General features: G+C 51.2%; 1 protein-coding gene across 3 annotated transcripts in view; it reads right to left on the reverse strand.

The window, feature by feature from the left end:
- Nucleotides 1-8,715: 8,715 nt before the first annotated feature.
- Nucleotides 8,716-19,575, reverse strand: part of Nadsyn1 (NAD synthetase 1) — a 28,677-nt gene continuing 17,817 nt past the window's right edge. The window contains exons 14-21 of one of the 3 annotated variants that reach the window (XM_005351590.3): nt 18,923-19,091; nt 17,192-17,327; nt 16,408-16,514; nt 12,805-12,936; nt 12,033-12,102; nt 11,463-11,591; nt 10,871-11,047; nt 8,716-9,212 (exon numbers count right to left, since the gene is read on the reverse strand). In XM_005351590.3, the coding sequence (XP_005351647.2) occupies nt 9,162-9,212; nt 10,871-11,047; nt 11,463-11,591; nt 12,033-12,102; nt 12,805-12,936; nt 16,408-16,514; nt 17,192-17,327; nt 18,923-19,091 (971 nt within the window). In that variant the 3' untranslated portion in view covers nt 8,716-9,161. Of the gene's footprint in view, nt 9,213-10,870; nt 11,048-11,462; nt 11,592-12,021; nt 12,103-12,370; nt 12,937-15,668; nt 16,319-16,407; nt 16,515-17,191; nt 17,328-18,922; nt 19,092-19,575 lie in introns of those variants that run through there. The other 2 variants (XR_003377306.1, XM_026781620.1) reach the window with 2 other exon arrangements.

A 19,575-nucleotide genomic window follows, 5' to 3' on the forward strand; every position in this document is an offset into this window, starting at 1 on the left:
AAAAAAACAATGAAAAACCATTCTTGTCTGACATTTGAGAGACACCCGCCACCAGCCCGGCTTCCTGCCCTCCTCTGAAGTCTGAGCTGTGACTGTGGCCTCAAGGTTTTGAATGAATGTTAACTATGGCAGCTCCTTTGAGACCCCAGGCCTGGGGAGGAGTGTGGGGATGTGTGGAAGATTCTAGTAGCTGCTGCCTTCTGCAGTAATGTCCTGCAGTCCCTACGTCTGCACTGTCCTAGGGTTCCCTCTGCACGGTTGTGCTCTTTAGTGACATGCAGCTCTTGCCTCCCGACTGTTCCTGCTTGTGTTGCAACTGTCCCAGGAGTCCCACCACAAGCATACCATTGGCTGGGTCTGGCAGTGTGGTTGGCGGCCATTAAGAGGAATGCTAGCAGTCAGGGTATGGGTGGCCTCAGGGTTAATCAGAGGAGCACTGTGATGGGCTGTGGATGAGGCAAAAGTGTGGGAGTGCCCTGTGGCAGCCATGAATACTGCAAAGACCACAGCACGGGGGATGTTTTCTAAGGGCCTGGGACAGACCGTGGCTTCCACTCCCATTTATAAGGGAGGAGTACCAGTTGGAATTGCTACCCCATCATAAAACCAGAAAGTAGTGCTGCTGAGGACTTCGGCACCAGGCACTGAAGGGTAGGTTTCCCCAAGAGAATGCGTCTGGTTGGGTTTGCTCACAGTACTGTCTGGAAGAATCTAACTGTGGCATGGGAGGAGGCACTAAAGGAGGTTACCAAGGAACTCCAGTAAGGAAACCTCAGGAAATTGTGAAGACAGAAAGGTAACTTAAGAATCCCAGAAAATGGACACAATATATTTTTTTAAAATTCAGTAAAATAAAAACAGTATTAAGAGACTGATAGACTTCTAGCCGGCATGGTGGTGCTGTAAGCATTTAATCCCAGCACTCAGAAAGCAGAGGCAGGCAGATCTCTGGGAGTTCAAGGCCAGCCTGGTTTACAGAGTGAGTTCCAGGACAGCCAGGGCTACACAGAGAAACCTTGTCTTCAAAAACAAAACAAAACAATAGAATTGAAAACTTCATGTAGACTGACTTAGAAAAAAAAACATACAAATTACCAAATGGGGGTGCCTCTCCCGTTTCTCTTAGAAACAGGCCTGTAATCTAGTCCTCGTACCAGCTATGTAGTTAAAGCTGGCATTGAACACAAAGTGATCCTCCTGCCTCACCCTCGCAGTCCTGATATTTCAGAAGTGTTTCACTATGTCTGGCTTCAGGAGTGTTGGGACTGGACCCCGGGCCTTGTACCTTGTCTACCACTCAACTGTATGCCTTGCCCTTCTCCATGTCATGGCCCAGAGGGAGCTGTCACAGAGCCCAGCTACTCAGAGGCTGTGGGGAACATCCAACACAAGCTGTGTGCAGACACATGTGACAGGGTTGGGGACATGGCTCTCTCCATCTGTAAGTACTGCTGTGAAGGCTGAGACCCTGAGTTTGTTGTCTGTAACCCCAGTGCTGGGGGAGGAGGGGCATACAGAGGCAGGTTTGGGGCTTGCTGGCTGACAAGTCCAGACAATTGTTGAGCTCGAGGTTCTTTGAGGGACTCTATCTCAAAAAATAAGATGGAGAGAAACCATGGAAGACACTTAATGCTAGACTTTTGTTCCCCACACACTTGTACCTATGCGGACAAGCATACACAAAGGCACTTGCACACACACTCGCACATGCACACACACTCACACACAGAAAGAAAAAGAGGGGGACCATTTAAACCTTACATAACTCTTTAGAAAATAGTTGAGAGGAACAATTCCATCCATTTTTAGAGGCAGCAGTGTTCTAATATCTATGCTGGTTGCACACATTAAGAACACAGAAAACTTTGGACCCTCATCCTCTTACTATGCACCCCCATCACTGCTGCCCACCAGCCTCTCTGGGACTGACCCTGCCGTACTGGGGGTTGGGACACTGAGACCATGGTCAGATTGGCAGGGAGCTAGGCTGTAAAAGATACCACCCTGGAAACAAGGACTGGGGTTTGGCTGTACTTTTCCAACCAGAGAGGTAAGGGAGCAGCCGAGGAGCAAGCGAAGCCTCCCCAGGTCTCAGGAGAGGCACAGTTTTCACACAGGCACGGGGCCAGGTGGAGTAGATGGGGTTGGGGGGAAGGTGTTATCCAGCCAAAGCAGGATGGGGGTTACAGTGCTGCCTGTAGGCCCTGGGCAGGACCAGACTTATAGCACCGCCAGAACGCTGGCTACCCCAACTGTGTTGTTCCGTTCCTGAGAAGTCTGTGTTGCCAGAATAGCCCCATGATCCCAGGTCGTAAGTAAGCAGGCCAGGGGGACACATCCTCCCAGGATCTGCGTTTTCACAGGTCTGGCTTTGCCTGAAGGACTGACAAGAGGCAAGTTGGCCTCAGGGACATATAGGGGAAGGGCTGTCACCAAGGCTGGGAATAGGGGGTGTCTTGGTGGGGGTGTAGTGGCTCTGGAGTCAGAAGACAAGCTCCAGCTGGGCTAGTGGGAGAGGAGGTATGGCTGGGGTGGGGTAGACTGGGAGTCATGGCCAGGCCTGGAAGCTCAGCTACCTAGTCTACCTGAGGCTCAGTCACCCTCCCTGGTTCCAGAATCGTCTGGAAGGAAAAACCAGGGAATACGAGCTTCTGTGTAGGACCCTGTGGTCTGAGCCCCAAGTTAGAGGTTATCATAAGATTTGAGTTTAGCCTGAATGACAGGGATTTGGAGTAAGGCAGGGAGAGATACAGGCAAGGGAGCAGGGCCCAGATGTGGAGAGCGCTATAGACACACAACATGGACACGGGGGTTCGTAAGCCTGGCCTGGTGCAGGTCTGTCTTAGATGAGACCAGAGATTGGAGGAGGGGTCTTTGCAGACTTCTCAGACCCCCAGGAAACAGGATGAGATTACTCAAGAAAGATGGAGGGAGAGACCAGCCCACCACATCCAGGAGGGGACGTGGTGGAGAGGACCAGAGTGGAAGGCTGGAGGTCTGTGTCCAGCAGAGGGGACACTCTGCCTGGGGAGGTGCCTCTGATCTGAAGCCCTGGACACTGAAGAGACTGTGGGAGTGCATGCTCCAAGGCGCTATGGAGGGGTCAGTGCACCCTCGAGCCCTACGGCAATGGGTGACTGGTGCCCATGAATACAGATTTCTAATTATCCTCTGGTGGATGGCTCAGAGGCTCCTCAGAAGGTTCTAGATAGACGCAGATTCAATTTCCCACTGCAGAGACTGACTGGGCAACTCAGGGAACTCTCTTTTGAATGGCCAACTTAGTTTGATACCCCTGGTCCTCCATTCTGAATCCTGAGATGGCCTTCTAGGGAACCGTTTCCTCTCGAGTCCTTATTTCATTCTGCTTCCAGGAGGTGCCTGGGCTGAGATTGCGTTCCCCCACACGGCTGGTTCTGGGGTTGGGAGTGGAGACCCATAAAGAAGCTCAGCATGGCATGACAGGTTTCCTGGTCTAGAGGGCCCTTGTCCCCCATGGGTGCAGGAATGCAGCACCCATGGAATTCTGGGTGTGGCTTGTCTTGTGTCCCCCCCCCCCCCCCCCCCCCCTCGCATCTCTCAGCCCTATCTTCAGCATGCCAAAGAAAATGTGAGGTACAACTTGGCTCGTGGCTGTGACCTAAAATGCTATGTATCTCTAACCTGCCACAAACAGGAGGTGAGAACTTGCTGCAGACAGCTCCATGTGGAATGTTTTGGAAGCGTCCCCAAGTGCTGAGGTGGCCTTGTTTGTACTTCTGGAAGACCTTGTACGGCAGATGTTGTGACAGATCTACTTCTAAGATACCAGAAAACTCTTGGTACAAACAGCAAGTGTTTTTTGAAGTACTTGGCTTTGCTTCCCACAACGTGGGGGAAAATCCCAAGAGATCCATGGCCCTAGGGGTGACTGCTTTGAGAGCTCCAGAACCTCAATGTGAAGCCAGGACTATGGCTGGCTTCCCTCTGGAATGAAGAGCTCCACGTGTTGTTGCAGGGAGGGGCACTGAGATGCCTCTGCCCCTATGGCGCTCAGTCACAGCATTGTCACACAGGGGGATATTAGTTTTCATTCTTTTTTTTTTTTGGTTTTTAGAGACAGGGTTTCTCTGTAGCTTTGGGGCCTGTCCTGGAACTAGCTCTTGTAGACCGGGCTGGTCTCGAAATCACAGAGATCCACCTGCCTCTGCCTCCTGAGTGCTGGGATTAAAGGCGTGCGCCACCACCGCCCGGCTTCATTCTTTTTTTTTAATGTGTATTCTTTATTTAATGTGTTTCAGCTGTATCATACAATGCCCTTGGAGGCTAGAAGATGTCAGATCTCCTGGGATTAAGGTTATAGGTGGTTGCGATCCACCATGTGGGTGCTGGGAATTGAACCCTGATCCTCTGGAAGAGTAGCCAGTACTTTAAACCACTGAAACGCCTCTCCAGTCCCTGATCTTAATTTTCAACGTTTATTTATTTGTGTGTGGGGCAGGCTTGTGCCATGGTGTGCGCCTGGAGATCAGGAGACAGTTCTGGGGAGTCGGTTTTCTTTTTCCACCATATGGAACCCAAGTATGGAACTCAGGTAGCCATGCTTGGTGGCTAGCACTTTTACGGAATTTTTAATATAAAAATACAAAAAATATTCTTTAAAAAATTACATTTAAGCCAGGTGGTAGTAGTGTGGACCTTTAATCCCAGCACCTGGGAGGCAAAGACAGGTGGATTTCTGAGTTTGAGGCCAACCTGGTCTATGGAAAAAACAAAATAAGTAAATAAATAAATTACATGTATGCCTATGTATTTGTGTTAGGATATGTGCACTGAGTGCGGCTGCCCACGGAGGCCTGGAAAGGGTGCTGGGTCACACGGAGCTGGACTTGCAGGTGACTGTGGGCTGCCTGGAATGGAATGTGGATCCTCTGCAAGAGCAGAACGTGCTCTTAATCACTGAGCCAACTCTCCCGCCTCCAAATATTTTATTTTTAAATTGCTTGGCATGGTGGTACACCTTTAATCCCAGCATTCGAGAGGCAGAAACAGGTGAGTCTTTGGGAGTTGAGGCTACCCTGGCCTACATACTGAATTAGTTCCAGGTCAGTCAGAGCTACATAGTAATACCCTGTTTCAAGAAATTATTAATTGGGGCTGGAGAGATGGTTCAGAGGTTAAGAACACTGACTGCTCTTTCAGAGGTCCTGAGTTCAATTCCCATCAACCACATGGTGGTTCACAGCCATCTATAATGAGATCTGGCACCCTCTTCTGGCATGCAAGCATACATGGAAGGAATGTTGTATACATAATAAATAAATCTTAAAAAAAGAAAAAAGAAATGACTACTTAAGTCGGGCGGTGGTGGTGCACACCTTTAATTTTAGCACTTGGGAGGCAGAGGCAGGCAGATCTCTGTGAGTTCAAGGCCAGCCTGGTCTACAAAGCAATTTCTAGGTTAGCTAGGACTGTTATACAGAAAAAAAACCCTGTCTCAAAAAACAAACAAACAAATACAAAATTATTAATTGTGTATACATGTGCTAGCAGGTGTCCTTAGCGGCCAGGAGAAGATGCTGGGTCTCCTGAAGCTGGAGTTACAGGATTTTGTGAGCCACCTTGCGAGGGTGTGGGAACTGAAGTCTTCTGCAGCGCAGAATGTACTCTCAAATGTTCTGAACCGCCGAGCCTTCTCTCCAGCCCCAGGGGTCAGATTGTAACTTTCACACATCCCAGAACACCTCTGAGGCTGAGCCTTGGGCAACTCGACACCTGGTAGTGCTGGTCTTCCCTCTTCGCCCCTTGTTGGAGAAAACACTTTCTCCCTTGTTCAATGTGGAGCCCCACGCTGGCTCTACTCTAGGTCTACAGCTTTTAAATTTGTCTCTATGACAACTGACCCTTTCCCTGCAGGATCCACTGCACTCAGCCTGCTTCCCTGGGTACCATGAAGATTGCAGCTGGGTTTATCACACACGCGTCCCCACGCTTCACCTCGCCTGGCTCAGTGTGTCCGCCTAGACAGCTAGATGTTGCCGGGACTAACCCCTGGCTCTAACCCTGTACCCCTGATCTTTCATCTCTTCCCCTACTGTCCTTCCAGAAGCATGTGAGATGAAGTGGGGGGGAGGAGTCAGGCCAATGGTGCACACATCCAATGTCTGAAAAGGTGTCAACAAATCAAGAAGTTAGAAGAAACCCCAGCCTGCCACACAAGTCTCCGCAAAAGTTCACTATAAAGGAATATCACCCAGAGAGACACAGAGAAATGGGAGAAGATGAGAAACAATCCCTGTGCCTCAGAAGAGGTTGCAGAACCCCAAACAGAATGGACATAGCTGGACATTCTACATGTGACCCCATATGCAGTCCCAAGACCTACCACAAGAGGGCGCTCCTTGCACACTTAGGACTCAGCTCTGGGACAGACCGCAGGTGGGTTAACAATGGCATCTGATAAAGGAGCTAAAAGTGGGGCTGGGCACCATGCCAAAGAGGAGCAGACCACACGCCACACATACGGAGTCAAAGTGTTAGAACAAGACTACCTTAATCTCTGCACTGGAAGTCAGACTCCGAGCGGACATAGCTGGTTTGAGTCTCACCCTCAGCTCCGACTCACTCCACAACCCTCCCCGAAAGACCTTCAAGCCTTACCTGTCCTCTCCTGCTTCCCCCAGAGGGATAGCGTTCAACTGTCTAGGCTGAACATTTAAGCTTCCATTCTAGCAGGAAATCATGCTATGTTCCTGCCTGCCTCCTCCATCCTGGTTAGTGAGGTCTGCCTGAGAAATAAAGGCTAGGTCCTGAGTCCAGCAAAGGGCTCGCTCAGTTCCTTCCCAGCCTCTTCTGTCTTCCATGTCTCCACAGCTGAGGATCCCAGTGACCCATCCCCTCTGAAGTAAACCTGTCCCAACTTCAGCCTGTCTGCAAGGAGAGACTGACTCTCCAGGATCCTTCCATCTGAGTGATCAGCGCACAGCCTACCCCATGGGAAGTCCTGTTTGACTCAGGACATCGGCCACTGGTGATTAAAAAGAGGGAGGTGGAGAGATGAATCAGCAGTTGTTTCCGGCTCTTCCAGAGGACCTGAGTTCAATTCCCGACACCAAATCAGGCTGCTCACAACTGCATGCAACCCTGGCTCCGGGAGCTCTTTACCCCCTTCTGGTCTCTGAAGCCACCTGCACACACATGCATGCACATGTACACACACACACAAAACCAAAACAAAACAAACCCCCCCCAAAAAAAAACAAACCCCAATCTTAAATTTAAAAACAGTCACACCAAGGCCCTCTGGGGTCTTCCACAGTAGGTGACAGCTCTGGAGCCAGCCCCTACCCTGCCCTCCTGGCTCTGCAGGGCTTTCCTCTCCAACTGTGGAGCCTGGAGAGAAGCTCATTAAAATTGTCTCCATCAGTCTTCAAAAATCCAGCTGCTCTAATGGTGACAGCCCTTACTGACCTGTCACCTGATCAGCCAGCGCGTGTCCATCAAGGACAGGCAGAGAACCCCTGACTCTCCCAGGGGCCAAGTCAGCTTGCCCTGTCCCCCACAGCCTATTTGAACTGCTGTCTGTCCATCCCTTACTCTAGTCTGGACCTGTCCACCTGCTGGTTCTCTTGCCTAGACCCAATCCTGCCCTTTCACCTGCAGTGGCTGCCACGGTGTCCCCAGCTTCTGTTTTGTTATCAATGGAGACTCCTGCACCTCCTACTGTCTTTCCAGTTTTGACTTCTCAGGCCTCTTTGTAACTCCTTGTCAGCCCTTTGTGGTTACTCACCGACTTACACACGCACACATGTTTGCTGTGTGATGTGTTCTGTGTATTCTGATAGCATTAGTAATTAAGATTGGAATGAAAGAAACTGTGTTTGCTTCGGCTATGCTATCAGGAAAGTGGGATTATCCGGCACATTGTTACTGAAAATGCTGTACCTTGTGAACTCTTTTCAGTGAATTCTGTTACCACTGAAAAAGCTGTATCTTGTGAGCTGTTCTCAATGAATTCTGACATTGTAGAAAGGCAAATCTGTTCATCTTTGTTTCTGACATATGGAGTGGCCCGTACTCTACACTTGGACAGCCAGCCAGAGCAAAGCCTGGCAGGAAGGAGGCAAGTCCATGATCCAGGGAGATGTGGCTGCCCTTGGCAGAGGTATAGATGCAGGGGAGAGGGAAGCCCTGAAGGGTTATCTAGGCAGAGAAAGGGGCCAGATGCCATCCCGTATCAGTCCTGCTCCCGGACCATGCAGGACCCCACAGGACAAGGAAAGGATGGTGACCTCCAGACTCCATATAAGCAAACTTGGAGAAGCATCCAGGATCCCACCAGAACCCAGGAAGGGACGCGGGGGAGGGGGAGGGGGAGGAGACAGATGTGAGTAGGAGGTCCGGGAGGCCTTCTCATGTGTTTCCTGCTCTAGATGCCCGCCTTGGTCAGAAGCCATGTTACAGTTCTGCCTACACAGGTCCACTCCCACACGGAGGCATATCCTTTAACCCACGACGGCCATATCCGTGGTGGAAAGCACTATGACCGAGCATGTCAGCGCACACTTGATGCTCAGTGGTGAGTGCTTGTTACCATACCAGGTGGCTCACAACTGCCTGTAACTCCAGCTCCAGACTCTCTGATACCCTCTTTCCCTCTTTTGGCCGCTGTGGGCACCCATGCACACACACATAGACACACATTTGTACACAAAAATAAGTTTTCTTGTCTTTAGAATTTTATTCATTTTATTTTTATGTGTATGACTTTTATTTTCTTGCATGCATGTCTGTGAGCCACGCTGGCTGCTCTCAGAGAGGACCCAGGTCTAAATCGCAGCCAGCACCTCCATGGTGGCTCACAACCATCTGTAACTCTAGTCCCAATGGACCGATACTCTTCTCTGGCCTCCATGGACATCAGGCATGCATGTGGCACACGGACATACATGTAGGCAAGAGATCATACACATAAAATAATAAATCACATTTTAAAAAGAGCATTTTTGTTTATTTCTATGGCATTAGAATGAATTTTGCTCTCTTCCTGAAAAGTAAACAAACCCTGGCTCCAGCAGGGCAGTGGCAGGGTCTCCGGTCCTGACCACTGGGGATTTGAAATCACAGTAGGGATCTCTAGGGAGGAGGTGCTTCCATAAAGGTGATGGCTCTTCCTACCGCTCCTAGATGCAGTCTTTCGGGCCCTGCTGTTCTTTCCTCTCAAGCTGCAGAACCTGGAGAGAGAAGCCCATCAGAACTGAATCCATCACCCTTCAAACAACCTACTGCTGAAACTACCCAGGGACTGAGTGCAGAGGGTACCGGGGAAAGGCTTGGCCCGGTGAGATTTCAGATGCTTCTATATCTGCCCACCACAAGGACACGCAGCATCAAAATCCCTGGCTGATCTGTCAGGACTGCTGCCAGTTGGGAGTTAAGTGACCAAGGCCTTACTACCACTGAAGAAGCCAGAACTCGGTGAGGAGAGATAACAGCAGCTGAGAGCACTGCCGCTCTTCTCGGGAACCTGAGTTCAGTTCCCAGGACTGGGGTCAAGCAGATCACAATGGGATTCAATGTCCCTACCATCAATAGGCACTTTACTCACATGTACATACCCACACACATAGATCCCCCCACATAGTTACCAAGAACAACAACAAACTAAACATCAGAGCTGATGCAGCTCCCACCTTCTGCCCTTGATGGCCACACTGTTCCATTCCTGTGGCTCAGCGACAGCGGGATTCAGGGACAAAGCATGTGGGTAACAGCTACACAGGGTGCAGGCTCAGCCTGGCCAAAGGGGACACAGGACAATAGCATCCTGACCCACATCTCAGCTTCCTAGTGGTCACTGCCTACTTCCCAGGGGCTACTCTACTTCCTACTGACCTCCACTGAGTCTTCTGAGTTACTGGGGGTGGGGTGGTTCCTAAAGTCAGCTGGATAGTCACTTCCTTGCAAGGGGAAGCCCAGAGGGTTTTCCATCCCCACACCAACTTTCTTTGACCTGGGCACTGCTGACCAAAGGGGCCAGATGACCCTCTTAGGGGCAGGGGACCATCTGGCAGCATTCCTGCCTTCTCTTCTGGATGTCAGAAGCACTAACTCCAGCTCAGCCAAGAAGACCTTGCTGGGCACCTAGCAACGTGAAGGTGGCAAGTACACCTTGCACCCTCAAAGTGCACATCAGCTGCTCGGGGGTCCTTGCCACAGCAACGGTTCCTGACAGTTCCTCTGGTCCCTTGGGTTCCACAGCTCAGCAGGGACCTGGCCATTCTGCCATCTTTAACTGTTGTCCCTGTGCTGAGCAGCTGTCCCTATCCTCAGCAGAGCAGAGCTGGGAAGAAGCTGTGTCTAACTTGACATCCGTGGGTGTCTCCACTGTGGTCTTCAGAAAAGGACAGGGGTGGGGGCTAAGTTTGCTTTAGTCTAAGGTGTGGTGCCTTCAGCCTCAGCACTCCAGAGACAGGGGCAGAAGGACTCTGAGTTTGAAGCCAGTTAGTTTACATAGCGAGTTCTACAGAGAGTTCTACACAGACAGAATGTCTCAAAAAATCTATATATAAATATAAATATATATATAAGCCTGTGTTTGGGCACACCATTAATCCCAGCATTCAGGAGGCAGATACAGGCAGATCTCTGTGAGTTCAAGGTCCTCCTGGTCTTGTCTTGAAAAACCAAACCAAACCAAACCAAACCAAATAAATACATATATATTGCTTTAATCAACATCTACAATAAAATAATCCCATGTGGAAGTAAGGACAGTGGCACACCACACCATGCCATTTTTCATATAAAAAAAGTTTTTTTTTTTTCCCTCAGGAGAAGCCCCTCGAATGTCTCCCAGGCAGGACACGCACAGCCCTCTGGTAGGACTCACCTGGTCATCAATGTGGCGGAACTGCCAGGGCCAAGCTGTGTTGTACAAAAAGGGTCTCAGGTCAAACCTGTTGTCATCAGGACTGTAGCTTTCAGCATGATATGCTGGCGTGAGGGTTGTCATCTTGTGCCTGTTCATGGAGTACTTCAAGAAAAATCGCTTCACCTTCTCAGCCACCTGGAGGGCAAGGGACACATGGGCTTCAAGTTAGAAAGGCAGGAAAGACTTGAGGCTAAAGTCCTGCTTTTGGGGGACATAAACAGCCAGCAGGTGCCAGCCCCGCCCCTGGCTTTTGCGGACAGCAGCGTGGAGACATATCAGCTGGGCTGACACTAGCTGAGCTGCAGAACTGTAGAGTCCTGGTTCTGACAGCCCAGTGCTGGGCTCCTGGAGGCCTCCAGGTGGGTCTATGGCCGGCAGAGACCTAATGTATTCTGAAGCCTCTCCAATGCACCCACACAGCTGGCCCATACTAGAGTTAACTTAGGGCAGCCAGGAATCTCAAGCTGGTGAAGATGACAGAGTAAAACGTGACTGTGTATGCAATGGGTCACCCAGAGGTGGCGCAGCCTGACGTCATATGTGGCTTTACCTGTCTTGGCGTACAGCTATCTTTCCACATGTTGAGCAGTTTGCAGAACATACTGTAGGGCCCGGCCTTGGCGACCTTCCGAAGTCTGCCGAAGACGGAGAGTTCTGAGTATGTCATCCCCATGTCTTCCTGTGGGGACAGAAGTGTGTTCAGAGCACAGTGGGGTGGTACTGGGAGGGACCCCACAGCCTCTTACAGTTGGGGACCAAATGTTTAGAGAGGCGAGGCAAGTGGGTGCCCAGCCAGGGTTCTTAGAACTCACTGGGTGCCAGGAGATGCAGGTTGGAAAAAATGGCCAAAACCCTGCGAGGCATGGGAGGCTACTGACTCTACTCCAAGGCTGCTCCGAGGTAGAGAACCTGCTGTTTCCTAGCTTGTCCTCATGTGCCTCTGACCCACCCTGTCATCCCCTCGTCAGCCCTAACCACAGTGAGAAAGCTAAGTCAGAGTATCTGAGGTTAGGGATTCTGTCGGCCTGAGTGAGCCGGGGTCCCGTGGCAGACAGGATGCTATGAAGGGACCCAGCGAGAAGGGGAGACACATCCACCATGACAACGCCCCCATCATTACCTCATCTGTCTGAGACACCTGCCCGTTGGCTAGGGGCTCCAGCTCTGCAGTGGCCGGTGCTGACAGGATGCTGTAGTAAGACACACCAAGTCAGTCACCAGGGCTGCTAATGGGCTCGCGAGCTCTGGCAGCATATGTCCCTAGACAAACTGCATTTGGGCCGACCATGCCTAGCAGGGCCATGCCTGGGCTCATGGTCCTGGGGCTTCATGACCCAAAGGACGGTAGATCAAGGAAAGTAAGGAGGTGAAGAGTGCAGGCCGGCAGCCTCACTGCAGGACTGTTGGTAGTTGGGGGTCAGGACACTTGACAGGGATGGCAGGGTAGGGTAGTCTGACCTGCTGCAGGACAGTTAGGAGGGTCCCCAGCTGGTGCCTATAAGCTGCCAGGAAGAAACTCTGTGACAACCCAAGGGATCTCCACACATGTCCAAGGTCCCCTGCGGACATGACTGACCCTGTGAGGGTAACAGGGGCATAGTTTTCCTGGTACCAGTAGAGATGCTGCAGCAGCCTGACAGGCTGTGGGTATCCTCAACAGACACCCCAGGGATCAGGCTCGTCAAGTTCCAGCACCAGTCTCTCTGCCTTGAGATGGCGGCAAGAGAAAGGCAGTCTGGGAGGAGCTGTCACTCAAGACACTTAGAAGTGTGGGTACAGGAACAGGAGTGGGTGGGGTCATGACCTCATGCTTCCAGCTGAAAGGTGGGGCATAGGGTGGCTAAGCAGGGTAAGGGTGGCCTTGGGGGCCCAGGAGCCACAGGAGCACTCACGTCTGCAGAGCCGGAAGCTGGAAGCGCTCAGCACAGAACTGGACGAAGGCTCTCAGGTCTGTCTTGCTGATGCCGCCTATTGGGTTGATGTCCGCGCTGGAGCAGTCATACTTGGTCAGGTAGCCAAGGAGACTGCCAGGAAGAAAGGACGGTGTCTCTGTGGTTTCTGGGGTATTAAGGGATCTGGGGTCTACCAGTGCTGGCCAAGGCTTACCTTCTTCCAGGGGCCCAGAATTCAGAGGCCTAGTATAACCCTGGCCCTGGAGGAGGCCAGCAGGGTGACATTGGGTACACTGTATGGATATCTATTTTGGCTCAGAATGCTTGGGTACCACCATCAGCCTTCTGGGAACAGCTTGTCTAAAAGGCCAGGGTCAGATAGGTGGAGCTGAGAGACAGAGGCCTCGGAAGGGGAGGCAGGAGCTTGCACAAGTGTGCACTCAGTCCGCTACAAAGCTCCAATATACAGCTTTAGCTCTGCGGCCTCACATGGCAACAAGGGCCCTGAAGATGAACTGAGGACTCTTCACAGAGATGGACCAGGATTACAAGGTGGGTTTGAGAAACAGCCCCAAGTCTCCTCAAAGGAAATAAGAATTAGTCAAGGCCAAAGGGCGCCATCAAGATGCTGATGGCTGTGAGGATACAGGGAGGGTTGGGCTGGTGGTGTGGGGAGAGCCTGCAGAGGCCTGGGGGAGAGCTTGGAGCAGCTGCCCCACAGTGACCGTGAGAACAACTCAGGGCGCACACACCTTCCAACCCCACCCACCCGCCACAGCTCTGCCACAGGCCACTGTATTCCCATCCTGGTCACACACGAGTTCTTGCTGACCCAGTGACTCCAAGCTAAATTGGCAAATAGTGACAAATGTTCTAGCGTCAGTAAGTGTCTTTGGGTAGAGGAGAGGGATGATGAAACTGGTGGGACTCAGATTGCTACCAGCAGAGACACGGGTCCTGGAGAGGCGCCCACAGCACATCCTGCTCTCCTTGCTGTTTCCATGGGAAAGGCCACCACCCTCCATGGCATCATAGACCCTGGCAGGACTCTGGCCTTCCTCCCTCTACCTCCTGCTAGCTGACATCAACCAGCAGCTATGGTGGCCTACAGTGTGCTCCTGTCCATTGTTCTGGCCTCACCCTGATCTACTGTTAGCAAGAACACTCCACCCTTCTCCACCCTGCTCCACCCTGCTCCACCCTCACTCACTGTGTGTCACCCACAGGCCTGGGACAAGAGCCCTCCTTCAGAAGGCAGCCACCAAGTAGTTTGACTCATGTAGGGAACCTGGGCTTGTAGGCTTCCCTGTCCCTTTCTGCTGGAGGTCCCTGGGCCTAAGCTGCGGTGCTGAAGCCCTGCATCCTTCCAGGGAGGTGGCGTTTCTGGCAGGTGTCAACAGAAGATGCCTGCCAGCCTGGGTTTATCTGTACCCAAAATACTGAATGACCAGCTGCCCAGGAAGTGGCCCTTTATACCAGCTGCTAGCAGGGTGTGGAACCGAATGCATCCCTTGTAACATCACTGGGAGCAGGCTTGGGAAACTGCCAGGCTGCTCTGTCCCTACTCAACCTCACCGCCAGTCTGTTTGCAATACAGACCACAGCCCCAGGACAACCTGATACCAAGTCCCAAGTCCTCTTAGCAAGTCATCAAACACATTCTCACACAACTCCCTGGGCCCAAGACGCCACAGGCACCCATCTATCATCCTTATGGCTGTCCCTCATCATCTCTCCTCAAGCTCTTAACTCACCGCTTCTCTTGGCACCATCTCTTGGCAAAAACACCAGCTGCTTTACCCAGCATTCCCCAACTGCATGGGCACCAGCAGCTGTGTGCTGCTGAAGAGGGATGGTGACCCCATTGTGCTCCTGTCTCATCCTCTCAACCCTACCCCACCGGTGATTCCAGTCTTGGGCACTAGGGGATGGCTCTGTAGGTAAAGCATTTTCTACACAAGGACGAGTATTGTGGGATAATTGTACACTGTGTGAAGATACACTGCTGTGATTGTTAATAAAGAGCTGAGTGGCCAACAGCTAGACAAGAGGTATAGGCAGGACTTTGGGCAGAGAGAGGAAGTAGGAGGAGACAGTCGAGGCGCCAGAGAGAAGCCAATGAGACATGGAGTCAGACATGCAGAATGAAATGAAGGTAAAATGCTACATTGTAAAATGTAGATTAATAGAAGCAGGTTAATTTGAGTTGTAAGAGCTAGTGGGACCAGCCTAAGCTAAGGCCGAGCTTTCATAAAAAGTCTCCATGTCATTAGTTAAGAGTGGGCTGGCAAGACAGAAAAAGATTCGTTAGAGATGAGGACCTGAGTTCAGATCCCTCAGCACCCACATCAAGCTGGACACAGCAATACCGTGTGTAATACCAGCACTCCTATGCAGAGATAGACAGAATTCTCAGAACCTTAGAGGACAGCTAACCTGGAATACACAGCAGGAGCAATGACAGCCTGCTTCAAACAAGGTAGAAGGTGAGGACTGACCCTGGAAGCTGTCCTCTGACCTCTGCATACATGCCAGGGCATATGCACACATACACAAATACAAATAAAAAGCCTGCTAGATATGGTGACACAATCTTATAATCCCAGTCTCAGAAGGCAGAGACAGGAGGATTCTTCCCAGTTTTAGGGCAGCCTAGATTACATAATAAATTTGAAGCTACCTTGTGCTTCACAGTAAGAAGCTGTCTCAATATCAATCCAAATGAAAGTACAGATGGGAGGGGGTGTATGTATATGTGGGTGGCTGAGTGGATGCATAGGTGGGTGGATATATATGTGTGTGTGTGTGTGTATATATGATAGGTGGTGGTTGATGTATATATGTATGTATGTATGTATAAGCGAATGCAAGGTGGGATGGTGGTGTATGCATGTATGTATGGGTGGGTAGATGGGAATGAATGTATATATGCATGGGTGGGTGCATGGAAGGGTGGGAGTGGGTATATGTACATACGTATGGGTGGGTGGATGGATGAATACGTCAGTGAATATACAGTGGGTGGATGGATAGGTGGGTGGATGTATGTAAGGGTGGGTGAATGGATGGGTAGAGTGGCAGGCGGATGGGTAGATGGACAGACAGACTGGTGAAAAGACCAATGGATGAACACATGACACTTTAAACCCACCCCCCAGCTAATAAGAAGCATGTGAGACAGGAGGTGTGGAGGCTCACCAAGCCTGGGAAGGGATCTACCAGTCTCCACGGCTGGCTCTGTGGTTGAGTGGCTTTCACCTGGAAACAAGAGGACCTCTGGATGGTTTTTAAGCAAGGGAAAAAGGGATTTGTCTTCAATTCCCATTGAAAAAGAGCTATCTTGTTTGGAGTGGAAAACTGGAATGAAAGGACCTATCATGCATGGGACAGGAAAGGAGGAGGAGGAGGTGACAGGAGCTGGAGGCAGGTCAGGAGCAGAAGCAGCCTGAGCTGCATGAGACTAGGCTGGGGTGGGAGCAGACAGAGGTTTCTTGGTCTGCAGTCTCTGGATATCCTGATATTGCAGAGAGATAATGTCTTTAAACATCAAACTTCCATCAGAGACTTAGGGTGTCATCAAGGCAAGTTCCCAACCACACGCACCTCTCATCCACATTGGCAGATCCAAGCACAAGAAGGCCCCCTTGAACGCCCCGGGACCAGAGGCTCAGCTGAGCAAACAGGTAGGCGAGGACCATCCTTATCCGAGCCTGGATGAGGGAAGAAGGCAGTTACCCTATGCCTGACCTAGGAAGCAGCTGCACTATGATGCAATCCTAGCACAGGAACATTCAAGTCAGAACACAAACAGGTTGAATGGAGCTGCCCTGTGCTGGGGAAAAGACTCCCACGCCCCCTTGCACCAATCCATAGCAGGATCACAGTGCCAAGAGTAACAGGAGGCAGACACTGAGTAGGGGGAGCCAGGAAGAGGCTCAGCAGTGCCCCCCACACTAGTTACCATTTGAGAGGTGGCCATGAACACAAGGGGCAAACAGAGACGGCATGCTGACAACAGACAAGCCCTGGGGCCTTTCCTCTCCCTGTTGACACGTGGCATATAGGTTAACCAAGGTAGCCCAGGGGTGGGGCAGGGCCAGCGGGCCAGGGCTGGATGAAATGCATGGGTGCCCACATACACTCGTGTGTGGTCATGCTCCAGCACACAGACTCACCAAGGCTCAGATGGGCACACCCTCCACATGCACTTTCCCATGTACTGACACTCACAGACCTGCAGCCCAAAGCATGGCTGTGTGGTCAGCGTCTCTAGTGAGGCATACAGACAGTTAACACAGCACTGCCCCTCCCATCCCCAGAATCCCTGTCTTTCACTGCTTTCCCCTCCGCATCCTTGTGAGGATGAGGGCCAGGCTCAAATACCTACCTGCACATTCTGCAAGGCCAGGTTCTCCCTGCTGCTCCCTCCGTGTGCTGAAAACCGAGGGAACTTCCCGGTCACCAGACTGAAGATGCCCAGGACAGCCTTCACGGCGGTGTCAATGCTCAGATTGATGTGGTAGCTGGAAGGGCAGGGGTGAGAGGGGTCAGCACAGGTGTGCTAAGACAAGCTCTTTTTTTTTTTTTTTTTGTTTTTCGAGACAGGGTTTCTCTGTGGCTTTAGAGCCTGTCCTGGAACTAGCTCTGTAGACCAGGCTGGTCTCGAACTCACAGAGATCTGCCTGTCTCTGCCTCCCGAGTGCTGGGATTAAAGGCGTGCGCCACCATCGCAATTACCCTTGAAAAATATTGCTTGGGCCTGGGTATACTGGTGCACACCTTTAATCCCAGCACTTGGGAGACAGAGGCAGGTGGATTTCTATGAGCTCCAGGTTAGCCAGAGCCACAGAATGGGTGAGACCTATCTGAAAAAAAAAAAAAAAGACTTGGAAAGAAGGCTCAGCGATTAACTGACTAGACCTAGACTTGATTCCGAGCATGTTGGCTCACAACCACCTGTAACCTCAGTCAAGGGGATTTGATGGCCTCGTCTGCCACTTATATGCACCTGTCCACGCTACATAAATAATTAGAAATAATAAAATTTTTTATCATGTGTATTGGGGGGGTCACACATTCCATGGCATGTGTGGATGTCAGAGAACAACTTGCGGGAGTCAGCTCTCCTTCCAGGATGTGGGTCGAAGGGATTGAATTCTGGTCATCAGACTTGGTGGCAAGCACCTTTCCCTGCTGAGCCCTCTTGCTGGTCCTCTATTGTCATCTTAGAGCATGTGACTCTACCATGGCCAGCACAGTAACGACACTACAAAACCATTACTACTTGCCAACTAGTGCCAGAACTCACCAGGCCAGAAAGAAATCCTGCCCAGCAGCCAACACTCCCTACTCCCATTCGCCCAGCTTGACAACTGCCAGTCCACTGTCTGGACTGATAAATCCACTGTGGGTAGGCTAGGCTGGGCAACTCACAGAAATGGAGTTGTGCATATCGTGGCCTTTGAGACCTGGTGATTTCACTCAGCACGACAGTTCTAAGCATCACTTATGCTTTGGAGGCGCTCCACACCTTCTCACATCAGAACGATACTCCAGTGTGGGCACATGACATTGTGTTTAACTATCCATCCGTCAATGGAGGTTTGGCCCATTTCCTCCTCTCATCACTGTGACAAAGCTGACAACCAGGAACGTCCTGCAGAGGTAACTGTTTGGGCTTGTAACTCCTATGAGCGTAAGCCCAGGTATGGAACCTGCTGGTAGGGAAGCTTCTGGCTGTACACAGGAATGTGACAGGCAGTTTCTTGATTTCCCAAAGAGCCTGAATAAAAGAATATTCTAGATGAGGCAGAGTCATGCCTCCTGGAAAAGTCTTCATCCTCCCCACAAAGCCTGCAAGCTACATCCAAAGCCTGCTGGACCAGCTCTATGGTATCCCGCTGACGGGAATATATGCCCTGAAACTGCACCTAGGGGCAAGACTGGGTGACGGATGTTTATGCGTGTACATGCATGTGAACTGTACAGTCTGGGCCCAAACCCACAGCATTTCACTTAGCTGCCAGACACACACAAGGACACTACAGCCACAGGCTTGTCACCAGCTCTAACGTCTGCCATGGTGCCAGCCTGAGCTCAGCACAGGATGAAGTCCTACCTTCCAATCTGCTGAGCTAGCTCTGTGGCCCTGCTGTGGGTCTCCTGGGAGGAGTTCTCACTGGCCATGTAGCAAGTGGTGAACAGGCGTCTGCAGAGCTCCTGGGGATCTTGTGGGGTGTAGCTGTTCTCGTTCACCAGACTTTGGATGTCTGCTAGCACCTGCTGATCTGGAGCCGCCATGGCAGGATGAGAACCAGTGTCTGTGCACAAAGTCCTGGCCTCCCTCCCAAGTGCCCAGGCAGTCAGCCTACATCTTCCAGGCACCAGACTCTGTTCAACTTCCTGGGGCCCTTGTAGGTACCAGGTACCCTGGTCTGATCTTCAGCTCCCACATATTAGCCCCAGTCCATTCCTGGCACCTACCTAGCTATTTCCTAAGTTGATGTTCAGTCCCCACAGTCTGTCTCCCAAATTTCCTTGTATCTAGCTCCCATTGATCACCCTAGAGACCACAAATCTAGCCTGGTCCATTGTCCAGGGTCCTGAAAAAATGAGCAAGTCCCTCTCCCAGGTGCTTCAATACTGGCCCTTGTACCTGCAGGGCTAGCTGTGCTAACTCACCTATCTGTTCTAGGTCAACCTATTGTCTGTGCTGGGCTAACCCACAACTCTGCACTGCACTAACCCACGGCTCTGCACTGCACTAACCCA

This window comes from Microtus ochrogaster, chromosome 8 (assembly GCF_000317375.1).
Source record: "Microtus ochrogaster isolate Prairie Vole_2 chromosome 8, MicOch1.0, whole genome shotgun sequence".
NCBI classification, from domain to species: domain Eukaryota; kingdom Metazoa; phylum Chordata; class Mammalia; order Rodentia; family Cricetidae; genus Microtus; species Microtus ochrogaster.